At 44.3% G+C, this 22,214-nt stretch overlaps 1 protein-coding gene across 2 annotated transcripts in view; it reads left to right on the plus strand.

The window, feature by feature from the left end:
• Positions 1-22,214, plus strand: part of LHFPL3 (LHFPL tetraspan subfamily member 3) — a 224,935-nt gene that overhangs the window by 183,331 nt on the left and 19,390 nt on the right. The window contains exon 3 of one of the 2 annotated variants that reach the window (XM_034433647.3): positions 18,924-18,963. The exons of the other annotated variant lie outside the window; for it this stretch is intronic. Within the exon in view, the coding sequence (XP_034289538.2) occupies positions 18,924-18,940 (17 nt within the window). The 3' untranslated portion in view covers positions 18,941-18,963. The remainder of the gene's footprint in view (positions 1-18,923; positions 18,964-22,214) is intronic. 2 annotated transcript variants of the gene reach the window in all.

The raw sequence follows: 22,214 nt of genomic DNA on the forward strand, positions 1-22,214 counted from the left end.
TCATATCTTGTAGATGTTGACCCCTGGAAGGACTTTAAATTCCTTTCAAACAAAAATAGAACCATTCTAATTGATTAGCACCAAGACAACCTTCATTCTTCAAGGACGTTGAGAAGTTGCTGTTGTTCAGTGGCTAAGTCGTGTCCGACTTAGCTGGTTCAGACCGGTTCGAATGAACTGGTAGCTGAAATCGCGGGTGAGTCGGCCCATCCCGGCTCTATGCTGTCCTATTTAAGCACATTTTTGAGGCCAGGCACATGAGCAGAAGGCACATGCACAAGCAAAGCATATGCGGGGAAGGCCGGGTGCATGCGCAGAAGTGGCCGGGCGCAGCACGCTCATATTTTTAGTGCTGGGCGAACCAGTAGGTAAATTGTGTGAATGGCACCTCTGTGTCTGACTCTTTGTGACCCCATAGACCACAGCATACCAGGCCCCCCTGTCCAGGGGTGAAATCCAGCAGGTTCTGACAGGTTCTGGAGAACTGGTAGCGGAAATTTTGAGCAGTTCGGAGAACCGGCAAATACCACCTCTGGCTGGCCCCAGAGTGGGGAGGGAATGCGGATTTTGCAGTATCCTTCCCTGCCATGTCCACCAAGCCACACCCACCAAGCCACACCATACCACGCCCACCAAGCCACAACCACAGAACTGGTAGTAAAAAAAATTGGATTTCACTATGCCCCTGTCCCCCACTGTCTCCTGAAATTTGCCCAAATTCTGTTCATCGTGCTGATGACCCTATCTAACCATCTCATCCTCTGCTGTCCCCCTTCTCCTTTGGCCTTCCATCTGTTATGACTCCGACCCCCGAGGCCGACTTATTGGAGGGAGAAGGCTCCGAACATGAAGGAGAGGAGTTGGCCAGGCCTCCCTCTCCAGGACCCTCCTCTCTGGCAATGCCTGAGGTGTCTCCTGAAGGAGAAGAGATTGGCCAGGAGCCAGGTATCTCCTCGCAGTCAAACAGTGACGGAGATAAGTCTTGGCTGGATCCACGCCAGCGTTGGAGAGACAAGCGCATGCAGCAGAAAAGGAGGCGTGCCAGAGATTAAGCTGAGTCACTGGACCATACCCCACAGGGGATAAAAGGGGGTGAGGTGGCCATTCAGACTCTGATGGACAAAACTAACTACTAGCGAGTCACATTGTATCTTTGAAACAACGTTATCTGCCTTGGATTTAATACGGATTGGACTTGACAATTCTTGAACTGTGTGTATCTTGGAGGAAGGAAGGAAGGAAGGAAGGAAGGAAGGAAGGAAGGAAGGAAGGAAGGAAGGAAGGAAGGAAGGAAGGAAAGCCTCTCTTATACAACTGCAAAATAGATACCAGTAAGTTGACAGTGAAAATGGCAAAAGCAGCATAGTGTACTAGAACTGTTAAGCTTGCCTCACTTGAGTTCTCCAGTGGGCAGGAAGTCATCCTGGGAGATTTCCATTCATTGAAAAAATAATTCTTTCATATATCTCCAGAGATGTGATTTAGGTTCCAAATATGCCTTGGGTTAGAACAGAATGTAACTATTAAAAAAAACTTTGCAGCTCCATCTCTGCAGAGAAATGGGGGTTGTTTTTTTCCCACCCCCTGAAGGAAATGGTAAAAAAAAAAAAAAACTTGCTTGAAATGGAGATGCTGCCTTCGGAAGCCTTGGCTGGGTTTCCAATTTGTGTATGCAATTTGTTTCCTTCTCAAGAAATTGTAGGTGTTCGGCATCGTATCCAGTTACTGAGATGGATATTTGAAAGCTTTGCAGGAAAAGAAAAGAGTACAACGTAGAGCAGGGGTGTCAAACTCATTGAGGGCTGTATCAGGGTTGTGTTTGACCTTGGGGGGGCCAGGGGGGGCGTGGCCAGCTTGATGTCACTCGTGTCGGGGGGCTCCGTGGTGTCCCGCATGTTCTGCCAGGGAAAACGGGCTCCCAAGCTCCGTTTTCGGCTGGGACAACCTCCTGCAACCCTCTGCCAGGGAAAACGGGCTCCCAAGCTCCGTTTTCGGCTGGGACGGCCTCCTGCAACCCTCTGCCAGTGAAAACGGAGCTGGCAGAGGTACCGTGGACCAGTCCTTTGCTATTTCCAGGGCGACCCCACGAGCCAGTTCTAAGCACCCCCATGGGCCGAATGTGGCCCACGGGCCTTGAGTTTGACACCCGTGACGTAGAGCAAGATTCAAGTTATTGTCCAAAAAAAATTGTAAAAATTAAGACAAAGGCTAATGTTAATATTGCACCTTCCACCTTTAGGCCTGATTCTAATTGCTCCACTTAAAAAAATCAACATTAGAAGGAGAACTGGGCAGATTTTGCCCACAATTGGTGTGCGATTATTTATACATTCATAGCTTTGCCAGATTGAAATTCTCAATTCAGGCGCTACCTTTGAACCAGTGGTGAAATTCAAATTTTTTTTCCTACCGGTTCTGTGGACGTGGCTTGATGGGCGTGGTGTGGCTTGATGGGTGTGGCTTAGTGGGCATGGCAGGGAAAGGATACTGCAAAATCTCCATTCCCACCCCACTCCTGGGGGAAGGATACTGCAAAATCTCCATTCCCACCCCACTCTGGGGCCAGCCAGAGGTGGTATTTGCCGGTTCTCCAAACTACTCAAAATTTCCGCTACCGGTTCTCCAGAACCTGTCAGAACCTGCTGAATTTCACCCCTGGTTTGAACCTGTTTTCACAAATCAAGCTACCTCTGCAGTTCCTTTCTGTGTACCTTTGTCGTTTCTTGTTTACAAAGGTTTTGGACGCAGTATTGGAACTGTAGATGTTTAAGCAGTCCAACTGCTTGTGGTTGCTTGGAGTGGCAGTGAAGCTGTTTTTTCAAACATGTCTTCAGGGTAATTAATAATCAGTGCCCTGTTTTTTTCTTCTTAGTTTCTCCTTCTCTCCTTCCCCTTCTTTGTATTTAAGCTGTAGTCTTTAGTAGGGAAGGTTCTCTGAATAACAACAGCAACAAGAACCATCCTGTCAGGGGTGAAGAATCAGGGTCACACATTAAGTTCCAGTTCAGAAGATTTATTGCTGACGTCTTATACATAAGAATCTAGTCAACCAACGCTCAGCACTAAATTGATTCTAGATAGGAATCCATGGAATTCAAGAGAGGCTGGATTTAAACCAGGGGTGGGTTTCACTTACCTTTACCACCAGTTCGCCACGCACGTGTGCTGCCTGCGCATGCACCCGACCTTCCACCATGTACTTTGCTCGCTCGTGTGCCATCCACATATGTGCCCGGCCTTGAAAACATGCCTAAATAGCATGACTTGTAGCTGGGGCAGGTAGGTGGGCGGGGACGGGCCCACCCACTGTTCTGTCCCCCTTCCTCACACAGGCAAACGTAATACCAAACACTCGTGCCAATATTTTATTAGGTAAACAGATTAGAATTCTTGGCAGACCAAGGTTTTGGCAGCAAACTGCCGAATGCCTGCCAATGCCGTTTTCACTCCCATAAAGCAGAAGAGGACTTATCTTCAGTCCATTCCAGGAGCAACAAATTATCCACGAGACAAGAGTTTAGTCAATGTTCAGTCCAAAATATATCCAAGCCGAATGTCAGAGATCACGATGTGACTTTCAGGGTTTAACTTTGTCCGTCACAAAGCCTGAAGAGCAATCCCACCCATTTTTATTCCTGGTGGGGCGTGGCTCCGTGACTCAGCTCAATCTCTGGCCCTCCCACACCTCTTCCGTTGCTGCGCACGCTTCTCCCTCCGACGCTGCCTGGGATCAAGCCAGGATTCATCATCCCCGCTCCCTATCAATTGGTTCTCCGATATGCCTTCCTCCTGGTACATCCCAGGCTGTTACTTTTGGCCTTCAGATGGAACCTGAGGCATTGCCAGAGAGGAGGGTCCTGGAGAGGGAGGTCTTGGCAGTTCCTCCCCATCACCTTCTGAGTCCTCTTCCTCTGTTAGGACAGGCTCAGGAGTCGGGGTCACAACATCCACAATTGCTGCTACCGGTTTGCTCAAACCGGTGCAAACCGGCTGAATCCCACCTCTGATTTAAACCATTTGTGGCAATGTAATGATTCTAGGCTGGTTCGTCTCTTAACTCCACCACCAGACTCTGTTTGCTCTTCTCCTAAAAACTCTTCCTTCGGGCATTGTAGTAAAAGAAGCCAGTACCCTGAGTGTAAAGGGAAAAGTTAAAAGTTAAAAATCAAGAAACATTCCTTAATTCTTAAACATTATTGATTTGAAGGGCTCTTCGGTGCTCTCTGAGCTTGCTCATTTTCTTGTAGACATTTCATTATCCAAACTAGGTAACAACGTCAGCACTGATAGATGATGTTCCCTAGGTGCCCTTGAAGTGATGTCCCAGTGCCTGGAGGCCGTGCGGGCCTGGATGGGGAGAAACAGGCTCCGACTCAACCCCTCCAAGACCGAGTGGCTGTGGCTTCCGGCGTCCCGATATAGCCAGCTGACGCCATCGCTGGCTATTGGGGGCGAATCACTCGCCCCCACGGAGAGGGCTCGTAACTTGGGCGTCCTCCTGGACGCACGGCTGTCTTTAGAAGATCATTTGACGGCCGTGGCCAGGGGGGCTTTTTATCAGGTTCGCCTGATACGCCAGTTGCGCCCCTTTCTAGATCGGGACTCCCTATGGACAGTCACTCAGGCACTCGTCACTTCCCGCCTGGACTACTGCAACGCTCTCTACATGGGGCTCCCCCTGGGGTGCACCCGGAGGCTCCAGCTGGTCCAGAACGCGGCCGCGCGGGGGATTATGGGGGCGACGAGGCGCTCCCATGTGACACCTCTCCTGCGCGAGCTGCACTGGCTCCTGGTGGTCTTCCGGGTGCGCTTCAAGGTGTTGGTGACCACCTTTAAAGTGCTCCATGGCTTAGGGCTGGGGTACTTACGAGACCGCCTTCTGCCACCAATAGCCTCCCACCGGCCAGTACGCTCGCACAGAGTGGGCCTCCTCAGGGTGCCGTCCGCCAGACAATGTCGGCTGGCGACCCCCAGGGGGAGAGCCTTCTCTGTGGTGGCACCCACCCTCTGGAACAACCTCCCCCCAGACATACGTACAATAACAGACCTCCGGATTTTTCGTCGGGTCCTGAAAACCTATTTATTTCAACTAGCTGGGCTGGCTTGAGTTAAATTTTAAATTGATTTTAAATTGGGTTGTTTTAATTTACGGCCAAAATATTTAATTATTTTAAACTGTTTTTAAATTTTGTATGTTCTGTTTTTTACTTTGGCTGTTCACCGCCCTGAGTCCTATTTGGAGAAGGGCGGTATAGAAATGGAAACAAACAAACAAACAAACAAACAAACAAATAAATAAATAAATAAATAAATAAATAGTTTTGGGTCATGAAACATCTGCAAGAAAACAAGCAAGCTCAGAGAGCACCAAGGACCTCTCATGTCAACCCTGAGCTACAAATATTCTTCTTTATTGGCATTATTTATTGATTTAAATCCTTAATCGTTATTATTTATTTATTTTATCCTGGGACACGTATATGTGCCTTCATTCATTCATTATTTATTTATTTATATTTCATATTTCCTAACCTCCAGTCCCTCTCAGAGTGGGTCTTTAGGCGGTGTACAAATTATTTTATTTATTCTTCCTTGTTTATTTATTCATTACATTTCTATCCAGCTTCTTCTCCGAAAACTTCAGCCAACTTATGAAGAAGGTCTCCCCTCATTTTATCTCCACAGCACCTTCTTGTTGGTGGGTTGGGTGGAGTTGATAACGGTGGGGTCTGCCAAAGATGTTCTTGCGTACCCAGTAGTGAGCAGGTGGTTGGACCAAATGATGGGCATGAATTTCCATCTGGTGTCAACTTGCAAAGCATCCCTGGCCTGCTCTTGGGTTGCCATAGGCCAGGGGGGATGGGAAACCGACGAAATGGCACGACAGCCAAAGACAGATGCACATTCCAGACTTATCTCTCTCAAGGCTGTATCCCAGGGTTACCCACAGCGGCCGGAGCGGTGTGGTCTCTACAACCCGCGAAATTGCTCCGTTGGAGAATGTGATTGATGACACACCCTGGGGGAAGGGGGGAAACAGGGTCATGATTGGGGCGTAAATTACATAGGGTCAGAGCTGGCTTCACTTGGGAACCTGCCGACATGAAGCTCCTAATAAATAACTGGATTTCTTTTGAAGCTTGGCTCGAGGCTCATGATTTAATTAAGGCATCCGTCAGAATCCTGATAGCTGGATGATTCTGTGAGACTCATTTAACATAGGGAATTCTCTGGCTAAAGAAGGCCTTGAAGATGAGTCTTCCCAGGCAAAGCTGAAGGACATCATACTGCTTCTGTTGACTCCCTGAGATACAGTGGGCTCTCTCTAGGAAAATCCAGATTTAGTCATGGTCTCTGCTCGCACCATAGCTGATGGTCCTAGTAAGCTACCTCACCACTGATCCTGATAGTCTCTTGGGATAGATTGAGAAGTTGGACTGGGGGCAGCATGATGCTCAGAGGTGATAGTTTCTTCCTCTGCTACTTCATTGCCATCTCAAATATGTTCTATTTGTCTACTTTGTGTTGAGGTCTGCAGGTTGTAGATCAGGGGTGTCAAACACAAGGGCAAATCCGGCCCACGATATCAGATCCGGCTCACGGGGCCATCCTGGAAAATGTAAGGGGCCAACCCGTGTGGCTTCAGCCTGGTCTACCCAATGTGAAGAGGAGACTGGGTGGCGTCAACCCACCCAGTCAGCCACATCCAGTGAGTGGCATCAAGCTGGCCACGCCCACCCAGTTGGCCACACCCACCCAGTCCCCCCCGAGGTCAACCACAGCCCCAATGCGGCCCTCAATGAAATTGAGTTTGGCTAAATTAACGAAAGAAATAAAAGAAAAGGAAGATACAGAATATTATCGACTAAGTGGTACGATTGGCTCGAGATTAGGGAAAGTAAAAGTGAAGAAATGATGTGACAAATGCCTAAAATATTGTAAATGAATAAAACTGGAAATAAAGGGACGATAAAGATAAAGATGAGAAAGGATGAGAAAAATGGGAAATGTAGAAAGTAGAAAGTAAGAGGAACGAAACTGATACGTAAACAGAAACACATATTGTGTGTTTGGGTTTTGCATGTTGTGTTGTGTTGTTGTTGTAAAATTAATAAAAAAAATTAAAAAAGAAAGAAATTGAGTTTGATACCCCTGTTGTAGATTGTAGTTAGGTTTCAACAATTTCTCAACTTCAATAGTTCCTGTTTTATTCCCTGGTCTCCATCCATTGTGGGGGTTTTTTTTTTCCTTACAAAAACAATGAATCCGGAGACCTTTTGTCATTTTTTAGAACATGGGATTATTTCTCCCAGATTTAGAGGGAAACAGATAGTTTTTATATGAAGTTGGTTTCCAAATTAATCTGTTAGGAGTTAAGAACTTATTAAATTCATATGAAAAAAAAAATCCTGCCCTAGATATTGAAAGAAGGAGAATCATTATAAATGAATTATTGTATGTTGTCTTTGGATAGAGGATTTATATTTAAATATAGTTCACAGTTTCTTTGTTTAAAATCCCTTCGGCATCAAAGCAATCCGAGGAGCGCCGAAATTATACACAAAGTGCAAAAAGCTTTCAGGTTACTCTTCGTCCTTTTTTTTTTCTTTTCTTTTTGTCCATGTGCCTGGCGTTTTTAATTCACCGTATTCCTGAATTAAGTGCTTAAATGTAAACATGCAACATACGACATGAATTGCTAGTCTAATGAAAAGAGGGGACAATTATTTCGGTCTTCCTTTAAAAGGCAAGATTTCTTAGAGACCAGCGGTGTTTATTTTGATCCATCAAAATTTCCTTCTGGCTATAAAGTGAAATGAAATCCGTGCCTTTGATTTAAAAAAACCAAGAAAAAAAAAAAACCAAGCAGAAGGAACAACTTTCACGATAAATCAGGGAGAACTCATTTTAATTTAATTTCACGTTCTGTCCAAATGGGGTCCAGATAAGGGGATAGCAATATTGCCAAGTCAGATTTGAAATATTATATGTTGTATTAACGAGAAGCAGGTGTTGATACCGGCAGAAAAGTAAAATACGGTATAAAAATGAAGTTGCTGAATAAAGGCATTAAAGAGTGATTAGGACTTCTGCGAGAGACAGTTGGTCTACTGCAGTGCGTTGGGAATTTTAAGATGTGTGGGCTTCAGTTCCCAGAATTCACCAGTCATGCTGGCTGAGGAATTCTGGGAATTGAAGTCTGTGTGTCTCAAAATTGCCGAGGTTGCAAAACACCAATCTAATGTTTAAGATGTTGGACCAAAAGCATCTCAAGCAGGTAGACTTGAGATGAGATCAGTGGTGGTATACAGCCGGTTTGGGAAAACCAGTAGCGGAGATCACGGGGTGGGCCCGCCATGTTTTTTAGGCCGGGCACATGCGTGAAAGGTGCATACGCAAGCAAAGCGGATGCACGGAAGGCCCACGCGCGTGCACGGAAGGCGTGCATGCAAAGCGTGTTGCATGCATACAACTGGTTGTAAAACTAAGTAAAACCCACCCCTAGATGAGATCCTCCCTTAGATACAGAAGCCAGCTGTATACAGGTAGTTCTTGACTTACAACTGTGTGTTTAGTGACCGTTTGATGTTACTCTTTGTGACCCCATGGACCACAGCATGCCAGGCCCTCTGTCTCCTGGAGTTTGCCCAAATTCATGTTCATTGTGTCCATGACACCATCTAACCATCTCGTCCTCTGCCGTCCCCTTCTCTTTTCACCTTCCATTTTTCTCAACATCAGATCTTTTCCAAGGACTCCTCTCAACTCATTAGGTGGCCGAAGTATTTGACGAATGAGGGCAAATATATGTGTCCCAGGATAATGTTGCCGGATCCAATCTGGGTCGGTCTCCGGGGCCAGAGGTTTCGTCTTCTGAGCTTTCTGACTTTCATTGCAATGAACAAGGACATACATTCAGTTTCGCAGCTATTAAAATTGTCAGACGAGCAGGTACAAAAACAGCCAGGGGAATGATTGAAGCCTGGGATATGGGCCCCTCGTCAGTCAACAGGAGTGCTGATTTACCACCAGCTTATCTGATACTTGGGAATTGATACTTGGCAGCACAAAGAAACAACAGCCAACAACTTAATAGCCAGCCATCCACACCCCAACAAACAATTAAAAACCAGGCACCACATAAATACTACACATAAACTAGCCCAAAGCAAACATTCTGGTGAAAGAGAGAAGTTCCTTGAGGATGGGCTCCAACACGAATCCAAAAACTCACAAGACTGAACCACTGGTCCCGGAGACCGACCCAGATTGGATCCTGCAAAGTATTTGAGCTTCACTATTGTATCTGTCCTTCCGAAAGAACAGTCGGCATTGATTTCCTGTAGGTTTGATTGTCAATCAAAGGCCGTGATTAATCTGTCTTTATGCTGGTGTTTGTCTTCGTGGTTAATTTGTTCTTTAGCTAATAGCTAAGGAAATATTGCAGGGCAGGGGTGGGATTCTAGCGATTTGGACCTGTTCGGGTGAACCGGTAGCTCCAACGATCAGCTGGGAGTGGACCGGTTCGCTACGACGATCAGGTGCCTGCCTGCCCCTGTGTTTTACTGACCTATATCTTCTCAGTTGATTCGCACGGCAGAGCAGATTGCTGTGCCTGCCCCTGTGTTTTACTGACCTATATCTTCTCAGTTGATTCGCGCGGCAGAGCAGATTGCCGCACCACAGCTATCTTACTCCCCAGCAGAAACGCGGAAGGTAAGTTTTCGTAAAACTGCACATACACGCGCAGCGAATCGGACGATCACCGAACCGGTTGTTAAACCAGCAGGATCCCACCACTGTTGTAGTGGCATCCTTTTGTCAATCTGAGTAGTTTACGTCTTCCTTATATGAGTTTTTAGCCGAGGGAAGAAGAGTTGTTACTATCCAATGATTTTATTCATGGAAGGTTTATGATCTCATTCTGCAGAGCCAGGACAATTTCAGTGTAAACTCCTATAAATTGTCTGTATATATATCCTACAGTTTTAGTCGTGGCCAAGCAATATGTAAAACCACAAGAACCGGTTACTCAGGTAGGGGAGAGAATGCGACATGGCATCGACCCATTTCTGTGTAATTGAAGACTTCCGTGAGGTAAATCTTTTCCACAGCTTGTTTTGTGATTATTCTAGCCACAGTTTAATACAGCCTCCATTCTGATTTTTATGTGACACCCAACCCCCAACAGTTTCAGCAATTGCCTTGCTGAAATTTGACAGCAGAAAACAAACCAATTTTCAGCAGAAAACGAAGCAAAATCGGGCTGTAAGTCACCGAAAAGATGAAACGTGCCTAATCCGGAACATCCAGGGAAAATAACGGCAAATGGAAATGTGAATTTTTAGCAGAGCTGATCAATGCAGCGTAATGAAAAACCAGCACGCGGATAGACTCTTCGTAATGCCTCTCCAGATACAGATTAGCCACATGTTCTTCGTACAGTTGTTCCTTGTGAGGAAACCCATAAAATCAGGGGTCTGCAACCTTAAACACTCAAAGAGCCATTTGGACCCGTTTCCCACAGAAAAGAAAACACCGGGAGCCACAAAACCCTTCCTGTGCCTATTTCTTGAGCAGCCACAAAACTAGCATATGTAATTGAATCAAATGTTCTGTTTTCTTCTGAAACTTTACTTTTCTTGGATTTATTTATGGTTGGCCTACCGGGGGTTGAAAAACTCAATAAATGTCATGCCGGCGGGAGTCACACATTGGCAGCTGTGACGCATATTTTGAGTGATAGGGAGCCGCAGCAGAGGGGTGAAAGAGCCACATGTGGCTCTAGAGCTGCGGGTTGCTGACTCCTGCACAAGATAATGGTCTCCCGTGGGTTTAGATCTCTGGGAGACAAGGGAATAACCATCTTGTTCAAACTACAGTTATTCTTTTAAGGACACTGGGTTTGCACGTTTCTTTTACTAATCACTTTCAGAAATTGCTTGTTATCTGCTTTTTAGCTATTACAAATCTTTGAATTAACAAGTTTTATAGCTTCGGGTGAGTTTCTTCCAATCATTAGTGAAACAAGTTTTAAATACAAATTTAAGGACTTTTTTTTTTACGAAACAGCAAAGGGTGATTAAAACTTTGATTTTAGAAAGTAACAAACAGACTAAAGATCCAGATAAATTTGAAAAAAAGATTTTGGAATTAATTATAATAATCCTTCCCATGGGAAAGTGCTTTTGCTTTGAATTCATTAAAAAAAAAATCACAGGATGGGACTTTGAAGATTAGATGCTAGAGAGAACTAGAAAGAACTAAAGGTTACAATTAAAGGGAAAGAACACTTATATTTGACTTATTAATACAGAATGGACAAAATATTTGAAACATTGGACACATGGAATGATATTTTTGAATTGGATTCAGAAGTTAATTTTAAGCATGTCTGCCTCTGTAGATAAATTATGTTTAAAAGGTTTTGTGAAAGAAAAGTAAGTTTCACCAGACTTACAGTTGATTTTAAAATATACTACATTGGACACACAAAAGAAACTGATTGATGTTTTAATAATTAGAACAGATGTAGAAATCACAAACCAAGAGAGTGACCTGGGTAATTTTCCTACATTGGGCTTATAAAAGAGGCTCATTGAAATTTTTGTAGTTTTGTGAGAAGAGACGAAGAAAAAAGGAAAAGGAAAATTTAGGACATCATTTGAAGGGATTAGAGATCAAGATTATTAAAAGTAAAAGGAAGGAATATAAAGTTGGTTTATTTGATCGAGGTTAAAATAAACAGCTTGCCTCTAGAAGTTGTGGGTGCTCCATCATTGGAGGCTTTTAAGACGAGATCGGACAGCCATTTGTTCAAAATGGCATAGGGTCTCCTGCTTTGACAGGGGTTGATCTAGAAGACCTCCAAGGTCCCTTCTAACTCTGTTATTGTGTTCTTGGGAGCCAAGATTCGAAATGGCAGTTTGATAATGAATTCTTCTAGAAAGTCTCTGTTCCACGTCTTCTTCTACCAGCTGGAACCTATATTCTTCATCATCTCCAAGTATCGGTTCTTCTGGGAGAGAGAAGAACGTCTACTACTTGAAGTCTTCCTTGCAGCTTTCCTAGGCTATTATAAACCCATGATCTCCTTGCTTTGAACAGGAAGGGAAGCCCATGGCTTTTCCAGTTCCACAACTGATATCTAGGGAATTCTGGGAGTTGAAGTCCACACATCTTCCAGCTGGCAAGGTTGAGAAACACTGCTCTAATGTAATGGCCTTGAGCATCTTTCCACCTTCAACAAGCTTTCAAGAAAGCTCTAGAGCAGAGGTCCTCAAACTTGGCAGCTTTAAGACTCGTGGACTTCAACTCCCAGAATTCTCCAGCCAGCTGGCTGGAGAATTCTGGGAATTGAAGTCCAGAATCTTAAAGCTGACAAGTTTGAAGACCTCTGCTCTAGAGATATCCACATACCCTTGGAAGTTCAATCTAGATATATCTGCCATTCCAGGCAATTTCACCTGACATTTTGAAGTCCTAAAAGTAAATTACTTTAACCTCTTGTATTTTTCTTCTGCTTTGTCAGAAGTGGGGGGTCTCATTTCCCCTCCAGCAAGTTGGTTGCAATTTTAAACAGCTGGGTGACAGGTAGAAATTCAACCAATGGCATTTTTGGAGTGGTGGGTACAGGATAGTGAATGTCAGTTGGCCATGCAACTATGAGGGGTGTTTTTTTTTAAGTCAACTTGTGAGGAAAAGCAAAATAATAAAAAGGAAAAGGAGAGGGAAAAAACGCTTTTCTAACATACAGTACGTATCTTTGTACCATGAGTAGTCTTCCTGCTCTGAAGAACAAACACCAGAAATTCATAAAAAATGACACATTGGGACATTTTACACCCAGGCTGGGAAGATTCTTCCTTAAATGTAAAAAATATATATATCTGTCCACAGAAGGAGCATTTTCTCATGAATTTTCAACATTTATTGGGACAGAGTGTCCCTCTGCCCCTCTGTGACACAGTTTCTAGACAAAGTTCTAGAAGTTTGATTTAGAAGAGGGTAGATTTAGTATCTTTCCATTATAAGTAACTTTCCACTTTCTATAAGACGGTACTGTTTTATGTCTAAGGATATTTACTCATGTAGTATGGCTATATTACTATTATCCTTCTCATTATTTTTTTCTACTAACGTCTTTTATTGGTATAATTATTATGATGATTATTATAGATAGATATTAACAATAGATATTATTATCTATTGTTTTGTATGTACGGTGAGAGCTTCTGCACCAGAGACAAATGTCTTGTGTATCCAATCACATTTGGCCAAATACAGTGTTCTGTTCTGTTCTGTTCTGTTCTGTTCTGTTCCATTCCACATGTTCTCTTCTGTTCTGTTCCGTTCCATCCCATCCCATCCCACATGATCTGTTCTGTTCTGTTCTGTTCTGTTCCATCCCATTCCACATGTTCTGTTCTATTATGAGCTGTTCTGTGCTGTTCTGTGCTGCTCTGTTCTGTTCTGTTATCAAGGGCATGGTGTCGTGCATTGATGAGGCTAGTCCATCCAACTCCAAAGTTATTCGGAGCGATTATAAAGTATAACATACACTTCTCTACTGGGTCACACCCCATCCCATCACTGGCTTTCCCCCACATGATGTGGGATACCTATGCAGTAAAGGATGCTGTAGATTTAAGAGGCGCAATTTAGATTTTGTATCTCGCCATTGCTCTTAAGATTAGTTTCTTCACATCTCATTGAATTTGACATAAGCTTTTGGATGTTTTGTTCTGCTACAGAGCAGAAGCTACATCAAGAAGCTACAGGCAATCATCCATGAATTTGCTGAGATTGCTCAGCTATGCTCCGTACGTATTAAAATGGCTAGAGGTAAAAAAACAAAAAAAAAAAAAAACCTCCCAAATAGTCTATATAGATTCAGTTTGCAACCTCAGAATATTTAAGTAATTCTTCCAACCTGAGTTCCTTCTCAAAATGTATTCATTTATTCCATTTCTATAGTTGCAGATCTCAATCAATGACTCTTGGGCAGCTTACAATTAAAAAAAAAATACAATTAAAAAAACCAAAAACATGTTTTAAAGCATCCAAATTAAATATACATAGGAGCAAGATGCTTGGCCAGTTAACGACATAGGCGGGCCTCGACTTATGACCCAACATATGGCCGTAGCTAAGCAAAACAGCGGTTAAGTAAGTTTTGCCCCATTTTCCGACCATTCTGGCCACAGTTGTTGAGCGAATGCAGTTTTTAAGTTAGTCACAAAGGGCCACAAAGGTTCTCACCGGAAGCCCCCTGTTCAATTCTGGAGCTGACCGGAAGTCTGGTTCTCCCACCATAGAGTCTCCTCCTACTGCAGGGTCGTTTTTCTCCTCTGCCAACCGGAAGTCCGGTTCCCCACCACCACCACCATAGAGTCTCCTCCTAGCACGGCATCCTTTTTCCTCTACCTGTCCTAACCGAAAGCCCTATCAATTGTGGAGCCGACCGGCAACAGGGAGCCTCAGCAGAGGGATGAAAGAGCCACATGTGGCTCCAGAGCCGCAGGTTGCTGACCCCTGCACCAGACCTTCACAGCCTCCAGACACCAGGAGAGGATGTCTACAGAATGGCTCAGTTCAGTGTGAGCAGAAATGTACAGTTGGGTATCATCAGCCAACCAGATGATGGTTCAGCCAATTACTACCAAGAAGTATTTTGTTTCTCCCATTAAGATTCTGCTGAGGACAGAGGTAGTTTTCTGGAGCTGATATAACTCCAAATCTATATATAAACGGATCTGTAGATAAGAGATAGGAGAAGACGGACGGACGGACGGACGGACAGATGGATGGATGGATGGGAAGGAAGGAAGGAAGGATATGAAAAGAGGAAGGAAGGAGGGAAGGAATGAGATATATGAGAAGAGAGAGGGAAGGAAGGAAGGAAGGAAGGAAGGAAGGAAGGAAGGAAGGAAGGAAGGAAGATATATGAGAGGGAGGAAGGGAGAAAGGGAAAGAAGAAAGAAGAAAAAGGAAAGAAGGAGGTATATGAAAGGAAGGAGGGAAGGAAGGAGGTATATAAGAGGAAGGAAGGAAGGAAAAGAAAGAAAGAAAAGAAAAAGAAAGAAAGAAAGAAAGGAGATATATGAGAAGAGGGAGAAAGAGAAAGGGAAAGAAGGAAGGAGATAGAGAAGGAAGGAAGGAAGTATATGAAAAGAGAAAGGAAGGATGGAAGGATTGAGGTATATGAGAAGAGGAAGGAAGGAAGGAAGGAGATATATGAGAGGGAGGAAGGGAGAAAGAGAAAGAAGGAAGAAGAGGAAGGAAGGAAGGAGGTATATGAAAAGAGGAAGGAGGGAAGGAAGGTATATAAGAGGAAGGAAGGAAGGAAAAAGAAAGAAAGAAAAGAAAGAAAGAAAGAAAATATATGAGAAGGAGGAGGAAGGGAGAAAGGGAAAGAAGGAAGGAGATAGAAGAGGAAGGAAGGAAAGAAACCATTAACTTTCTGCTGGCATTTTGTAGTTCTCTGGATTTTTCCAGCCCAAATGTAGCCCCTTTGGTGGTAGGGAAATACATGATCCTAGACTCAAGACAGGCGATGAAACTCTGAGGCTGCAGATAAAACTATAACTCTTACCATTAGCTGTAAGTGTTGGGTCTGCTAGCAGCCGTAATTTAACAAAATCTGGCAGCATCCTTAGCTTTGATTCAGAGACCCCAAAGGGATAACGCTGACTTCTTCGAAGCCAAGCAGCTGATGCAGAATTCGCATCGTGTTTAACACGTTCCAGATGCTTTCTCCGCCATCTTTTCAGACTGCCCCATATAAAGCTTTTTAGACTCACTTGCCTAGATTTAAGCAGGCTATGAATAAAACAATGCTGACATTTCAGCAAAGTGGTTCCTTTTACTGGAACAAGATATTAAACCACGATCTTCTTCCGATCCTTCTATGGGTATCCCCTGAGAATCTTGCTTTGGTAAACCCGTTTCCTAAGTAATGGTTTTTAACAATCCGTCTAAAGTCCTGGTTTACACAGAGTGCCGCTATTTGTGGGAAGCATTTAAACGGGCCTGGTGGCTCAGCAGACTAATAGCATTGTGATTAACACCAGCTGTCTGCAATTACTGTAAGTTCGAATCTCACCAGGCTCAAGGTTGACTCAGCCTTCCATCCTTTCTAAGGTAGGTAAATTGAGGACCCAGTTTGTGGGGGCAATAAACTGACTTTGTATAAATATACAAAAGGATGAAGGCTATTGCTTAACGCATTGTAAGCCGCCCTGAGTCTCCGGAGAAGGGCGGCATATAAATCAAATTTTTTTTAAAAAAGAACTTTTCTGATATCGGGGGGGAAAGTAAGGCTCATCAAACCAGATTATTTATTCTCAAATCCAGTGGAGAAGGAGGAAGTGCTTAAATTTAGAGCTTTTAGTGGAACCAATCAAAGTTTCAAACTCCAATCTGGGTCAGCAAAGGGTTTTTTTCCCCCCGGTGACTAACCCAGATTGGTGCTTACAACATTTATCCTGGGACATGTATATTTACTTTCATTCTCAAATCAAAGTTTCTTGGAAGTCCAGCAGCATTCGTTCTGAACTAAGCCTCGAGCCGCAGAAATCCGCAATCTTCGCTTCCTCTTCGTCATATTTTTTTTCCAAATTTTTAAAGGAAAATTGGGCATCGATAAATCTCTATGGCAACAAGGAACTGTTTCGGAGTTGTAACCCTGGAATGCAGGGAACGGAATAGCCAAAGTTTATAAAATTTAATAGGCAGTGGTGGGATTCAAATAATTTAACAACCGGTTCTCTGCTCTAATGACTGGCTGGGTGGCCGTGGCTGTGGTGGCCGTGGCCAGGGGGTGTGACAGGCAGCACTCGGCCTCCTGCATCCCCCTGGGAGCAAAAATGGGCTGCGGGGGGGATGTGCCCCTCCACGCCCCATTTTGGGTCTAGTAGGTTTCCCTGCAGCCTCCTAGGAGCAAAAACAGGCCGCAGGGGGATACCGCCCCCCCTGTGCTCCATTTTGGGCCTAGGAGGCCTCTTTGAAGCCTCCTGGGAGCGAAAACGGGATGCAGGGGGGCCGCCGGACTCCCCAGAACCCTGTTTTGGGCCTAGTAAGCCTCCTTGCACTTACTTGGGAGCCAAAATGGAGCGTGTGGGGACTACTAGAAGGGGTGGGGAGGGGAGGGGGCCAGCCTTCAATTTAACTACCGCTTCGCCTGAACTGGCCCGAACCGGCTGAATCCCATTACTGTTAATAGGTGAAGGAAGTCTTTTCCGGTTCTGAAATCTTGGGGAAAGTGTTACGGGCTGATATAAATTATTTATTTGTTTTTGTGATTTAAAAAGAACTGTGAACGACAAAACGATGAAGAATGTTCTTTTAGAGTACAGTAATTTAGTATTCCAATATTTGAGGGGCTGCCACAAAGCAGTCTATTCTCCAAAGCTTCAGAGGGTAGGACAGGAAACAATGGAGGGAAACTAATGAAGGAGAGATCCAACCTAGAAATTTCCTGACATTTAGAATAACTAATCAGTAGGATGACTTGCCTCCAGAACCTGTGAGTGCTCCATCATTGGCGCATTTTAAGAAGGGATTGGACAGCCATTTGTCTGAAATGCTGTAGGGTTTTCTACTTGAACAGGGGGTTGGACTAGAAGATCTCCAAGATCCCTTCCAACTCTGTTATTCTTTTAATAAGCTTTGGAGCAAATATAAAACCTATAAAGGCTGCTAACTGAACAAGAGTGGGAATTTTGCTTCGTTCTTGAGGCCGATCCAAGCAGATCTTGTACTATCTTAGAAAGAGGAAAGGAAAATGAAGAATTGCCAAAAGACTATGGGTTTAAATGCAAGGGCATTGGGAGTGCAGGGATATTGGAGAAGATAAGAGCAAGATTTAATGACAAGCTACTGATGAGAAAATATATGCTGGTATGTTTCCAAATTGCTGTGCTCAACTTCTCCTCCTCTTTGTTTATAAATGACAACTTCTCCAAACCGTTTTATCATTATCGGCTGTCCTCTATAATGCTGCACAGCTATAAATGATAATTAGTTGATAAAGCAAAATAATATGCAGACCGAGATAGTCCCTGCCTTTGTTTACAGACAGGAACGAATAATGTAGAAATAGTCTTTTGGAAATCTCATTTTGGTGAGTGACCTCTAGACACAGATCTCCGTCTTGATGAAAATACCAATTGCCTTAGAATAGTCTCAATTATTCTAGAAGGTTCCCTTAAAAGTTTTTTTACTTGAATAACATATGCAGCCCTACCGAGCCAGTACAGTTACTCCTCAAATTAAAAGCACAACTGAGGCCCAAAATTTATGTCACTAAGCGAGGCAGTTGTTAAAAGAGCTCCATTTTCACTGGCAGAGGGCTGTAGGAGGCCGTCGCGGTTGAAATGTGATTGATGACACACCCTGGGGGGAAGGGTTTAATTAGGGCATCCCTGACAAGTAACGGGAATGTTAAGTGAATCTGGCTTCCCTGTTGACTTTGCTTGTCCGAAGGTCGCAAGAGGAGAACACAAGACCGGGGGACACTGCGACCGTCATAAATAGGAGCCAGTTGCCGATTGTCTGAATTCTGATCATGTGACCGTGGGGAAGCTGCAGTGTCTCCTAGGTGTGAAAAACTGTCATAAGTCACTTTTTTTCAGTGTTGTTGTAACTGTTGTAACGGTCACTAAACGAATTGTTGTAAGTCGAAGACAACCAGTATACAAATTGGTAACGTACTCAGAGCCTCCAGCATCTTTGAGCGTAACCGCTAGACGGTACTAACAATCCTCCGGACCGATTTATACGTGTGGAGATCTTTATATTTATTTATATATCTTAATATTTCCATGCGATTGACCGATTGGAAAATGAATTTTCTAGCCTGTGCATGTGGGTAGCCCTTTTCAGCTCTTCTTTCTGGTTTTTTTTCCCCCCTTCCTGTGCAGACGATGGAAATGCGTAAGGCAAAGGGAGTATGACACTAATGTAAGTGTAAGCATGATTTGCTGAACGGTGCGGTGGTGGAGTTTTTGTGTGCTTCTGCCAAAATCCCCTCTCCCCATCTTTGCATGGCTTCCGCTGTGGTTTTGTGACCCGAGTAGCATGCTTAATACCTCATGCAGCGCATTACAGATGTTCCTTTTCCCAAGTTCGGATTTAAAAAGCCGAAGTTGTCATTTGTGTGTTTGTTAAAGTGCTCTGCAACCCTCGTGTTAGCACAAGCATAGCTGGCTTTAATGCTTTTGTTCCTGCCTAGCCCTCTTTATTTCTTCATTTATTTTAGAAAATGGATTATCCATCACGTAATTAGCATCGTCGTCATCATCATCTCCATTTAATGACCCCATAATCCCTTGCGAGGTAGAGTCTGGGTAACTGAATGGAGCTGGTGTTTACTGGCCGGATGCCGTTCCTGTCGCCAATGCGGAGTTAAATTCAGCATATTCTCAAAAATATCTGCCTCTACCTAGGATCGAACTCACAGCCTCCTGATTGTGAGTCGAGAGCTCTACCTCTAGACCACCTTACTACTTTCATCATGTAACTAGCATATGTAGCTTAACTTCCCCCCCCCTCTAGCTAAATTAAATTATTCATTTAATTTACAAAATGGATTATCTATCACATAACAGTAGCAGGATAACAGAGTCGGAAGGGACCTTGGAGGTCTTCTAGTCCGACACCCTATACCAGTGATGGCTAACCTTTTTGCTGTCGCGTGCCAAAAGCAGGGGGAGAGCGGGGGCGTTGCGCATGTGTGTGCCCGCACCCACACCCCGCCCCGCCCCCCCGCACATGTGCGCACAACCCTCCCCCAAGCTTTCCCCGCTTTTGGCACGCGATGGCATGGTGGACCAGGTAGGCCTGTTTTTCGCCCTCCCCAGTCTCCAGAGGCTTTCTTGGCACCTGGGGAGGGCTAAAACAGCCTTCCCTATCCCCCGGAGGCTGGAAATGGCCCGTTTCCCGACTTCCGGTGGGACCAGAAGGCCTGAAAATCAGTTGGCCGGCGCACGCATGCGCGCTGGAGCTAAGCTAGGGCAACACTCATGTGCCCACAGATATGGCTCCGCGTGCCACCTGTGGCACACGTGCCATAGGTTCGCCATCACTGCCCTATACCATTTCAGACGAGTGGTTGTCCAGTCTCTTCTTAAAAACCTCCAAAGAGTTGGAGCACCCACCACTTCTGGAGGCAAGTCGTTCCACTGGTTTATTGTTCTCACTGTCAGGAAGTGAGAACTGAAGAAGCTTCTCGGATGAGAAGCGAAACCTCTTCAAGGGAAAAAAGAAGTCCAGTTGCCTCTTGAAAAAGCTCCTTAGGGACATCGTGATCACCTTTCCTTGCTTCCTGTCCCCACAATGATAATATATATAAACTAAACAGCTAGGTCACCAGCGGTGGGTTTCAGTTATTTTTACTACCGGTTCACTGCATGCGCGCACACTCAGTTCATGCGCACACCTTCTGCGCATGTGCCCAGCCGTCCACGCATGTGCTTTGCTCACATGCGCGCCTTCCACGCATGTGCCCTGTCTCAAAAACTTGGCTAAACAGTATGGCATAGCATCGGGGCAGGTGAGCGGGCCCACCTGTGATGTCCGCTACCGGTTTGCCCGAACCGGCTGAATACCACCTCTGAATGTCACTGGAACCATTATTATATATTATGCAGCTTTTTAAAAGATACAGAATCGTTACAGTAAAACAAGATGATACGATAAAGAAAGAGGGAGGGGTGGGAAAAAACTTACCTGTATTAAATTACCTGGGAAAAAAGATTCTTATTATTCAAGCAACATAAAAAGGAGTTTAATCTACCCACTTTTTGTGCTATTTTTTTTTAAAGCGGAATTTTCCCCCCTTAATAACGCATTGAATGTTATATTGATCCTCCAGTGGTAAAGTTTTCCCTGGATTATATTGCTTCGGGCTGTAATTAAGGAGCTGCACATTGGAAGGTTTATACGCCGTGTTACGAGAAAATGGCACATTTGGGGGACGTTTGTCAGAATTTAGGGGACCCAGCAGCTGGCAGTAAGACACTATCTAGAGATGTAATTTGCAGCTCCCTGGAGCTACCAGAAGGAATAGTCTCATAAAACTGTTATTAATGGGTGCCCCACGCTATAATCTGTTATTTATTCATTTGATTCTCTCCGCATAACCCAAAAAAAGGAGGAAGGCAAGAAGAATGCCACAAAAACCAGCATTTGATTAACCTGAAAATAAAACCAGCTGACAATCGAATGCGACCGGATGGGATACATCCAGCGATGTACCTTTTGTAAACATCTACATTGAATCTGAATATTCCATTTCCAGCTGCTTATTACAAGTAGTCCTCGACTTACGGCCACAATGGAGCCCAAAATCGATGTGGCTAAGCAAGACGGTTCGGTGAGATGTGCCCCGTTTTGCAACCTTTCTTACCATGGTGGTTAAATGAGTCATTGTTAAATTACTCACATGGTTATTAAGTGAATCTGGCTTCCTCTTGCTGGTCAGAAGGTCCCCAAAACTCGTTCACATGACCCCGGGACTCTGCGACCGTCATAAATACGAGACAGTTGCCGAACGTCTGAATTTTGATCACATGTCCGTGGGGATGCTGCAACGGTTGTAAGTGTGAAAAACGGTCGTAAGTCACTTTTTTTTAGTGCCGTTGTTAACTTTTTTTATATATATTTTTTATAAACAAACAAACAAACAATACATAATCAATCATTCATTGTATCATCTAAATACATCTTTTGTGTCTTCTTCTTGCTCCGCCAATATTTATCATATCTTGATATTATCATTTCATTTATTATAACATTTCCCCCACATTTCTTACTTCTCTATTAATACACTTCGCTATCTTTTTATTTTATTAAAAATTTTACAACAATTTCATGCCCACACAACCTTCAATCCACCCCTCTCCACACACACGCGACTTCCCAGAGCAAAAATAGGGTATAACATTTAACAAACCTAATGTTGTGGCTCCATCCTCCGAGCCTATCTTATCGGAGGAAGAAGGCTCTGAACATGAAGGAGAGGAGACGGCCAGGCCTCCCTCTCCAGGACCCTCCTCTCTGGCAATGCCTCAGGTGTCTCCCGAAGGAGAAGAGATTGGCCAGGAGCCAGGTGTTTCGGATAGTGACGAAGAAACATTGTGGTTGGACCCACGCCAGCGTCGGAGAGACAAGCGTGAGCAGCAGAAAAGGAGGCGTGCCAGAGATTAAGCTGA

Source organism: Pantherophis guttatus, chromosome 7 (genome assembly GCF_059756535.1).
Source record: "Pantherophis guttatus breed Tessera chromosome 7, ASM5975653v1, whole genome shotgun sequence".
NCBI lineage: Eukaryota > Metazoa > Chordata > Lepidosauria > Squamata > Colubridae > Pantherophis > Pantherophis guttatus.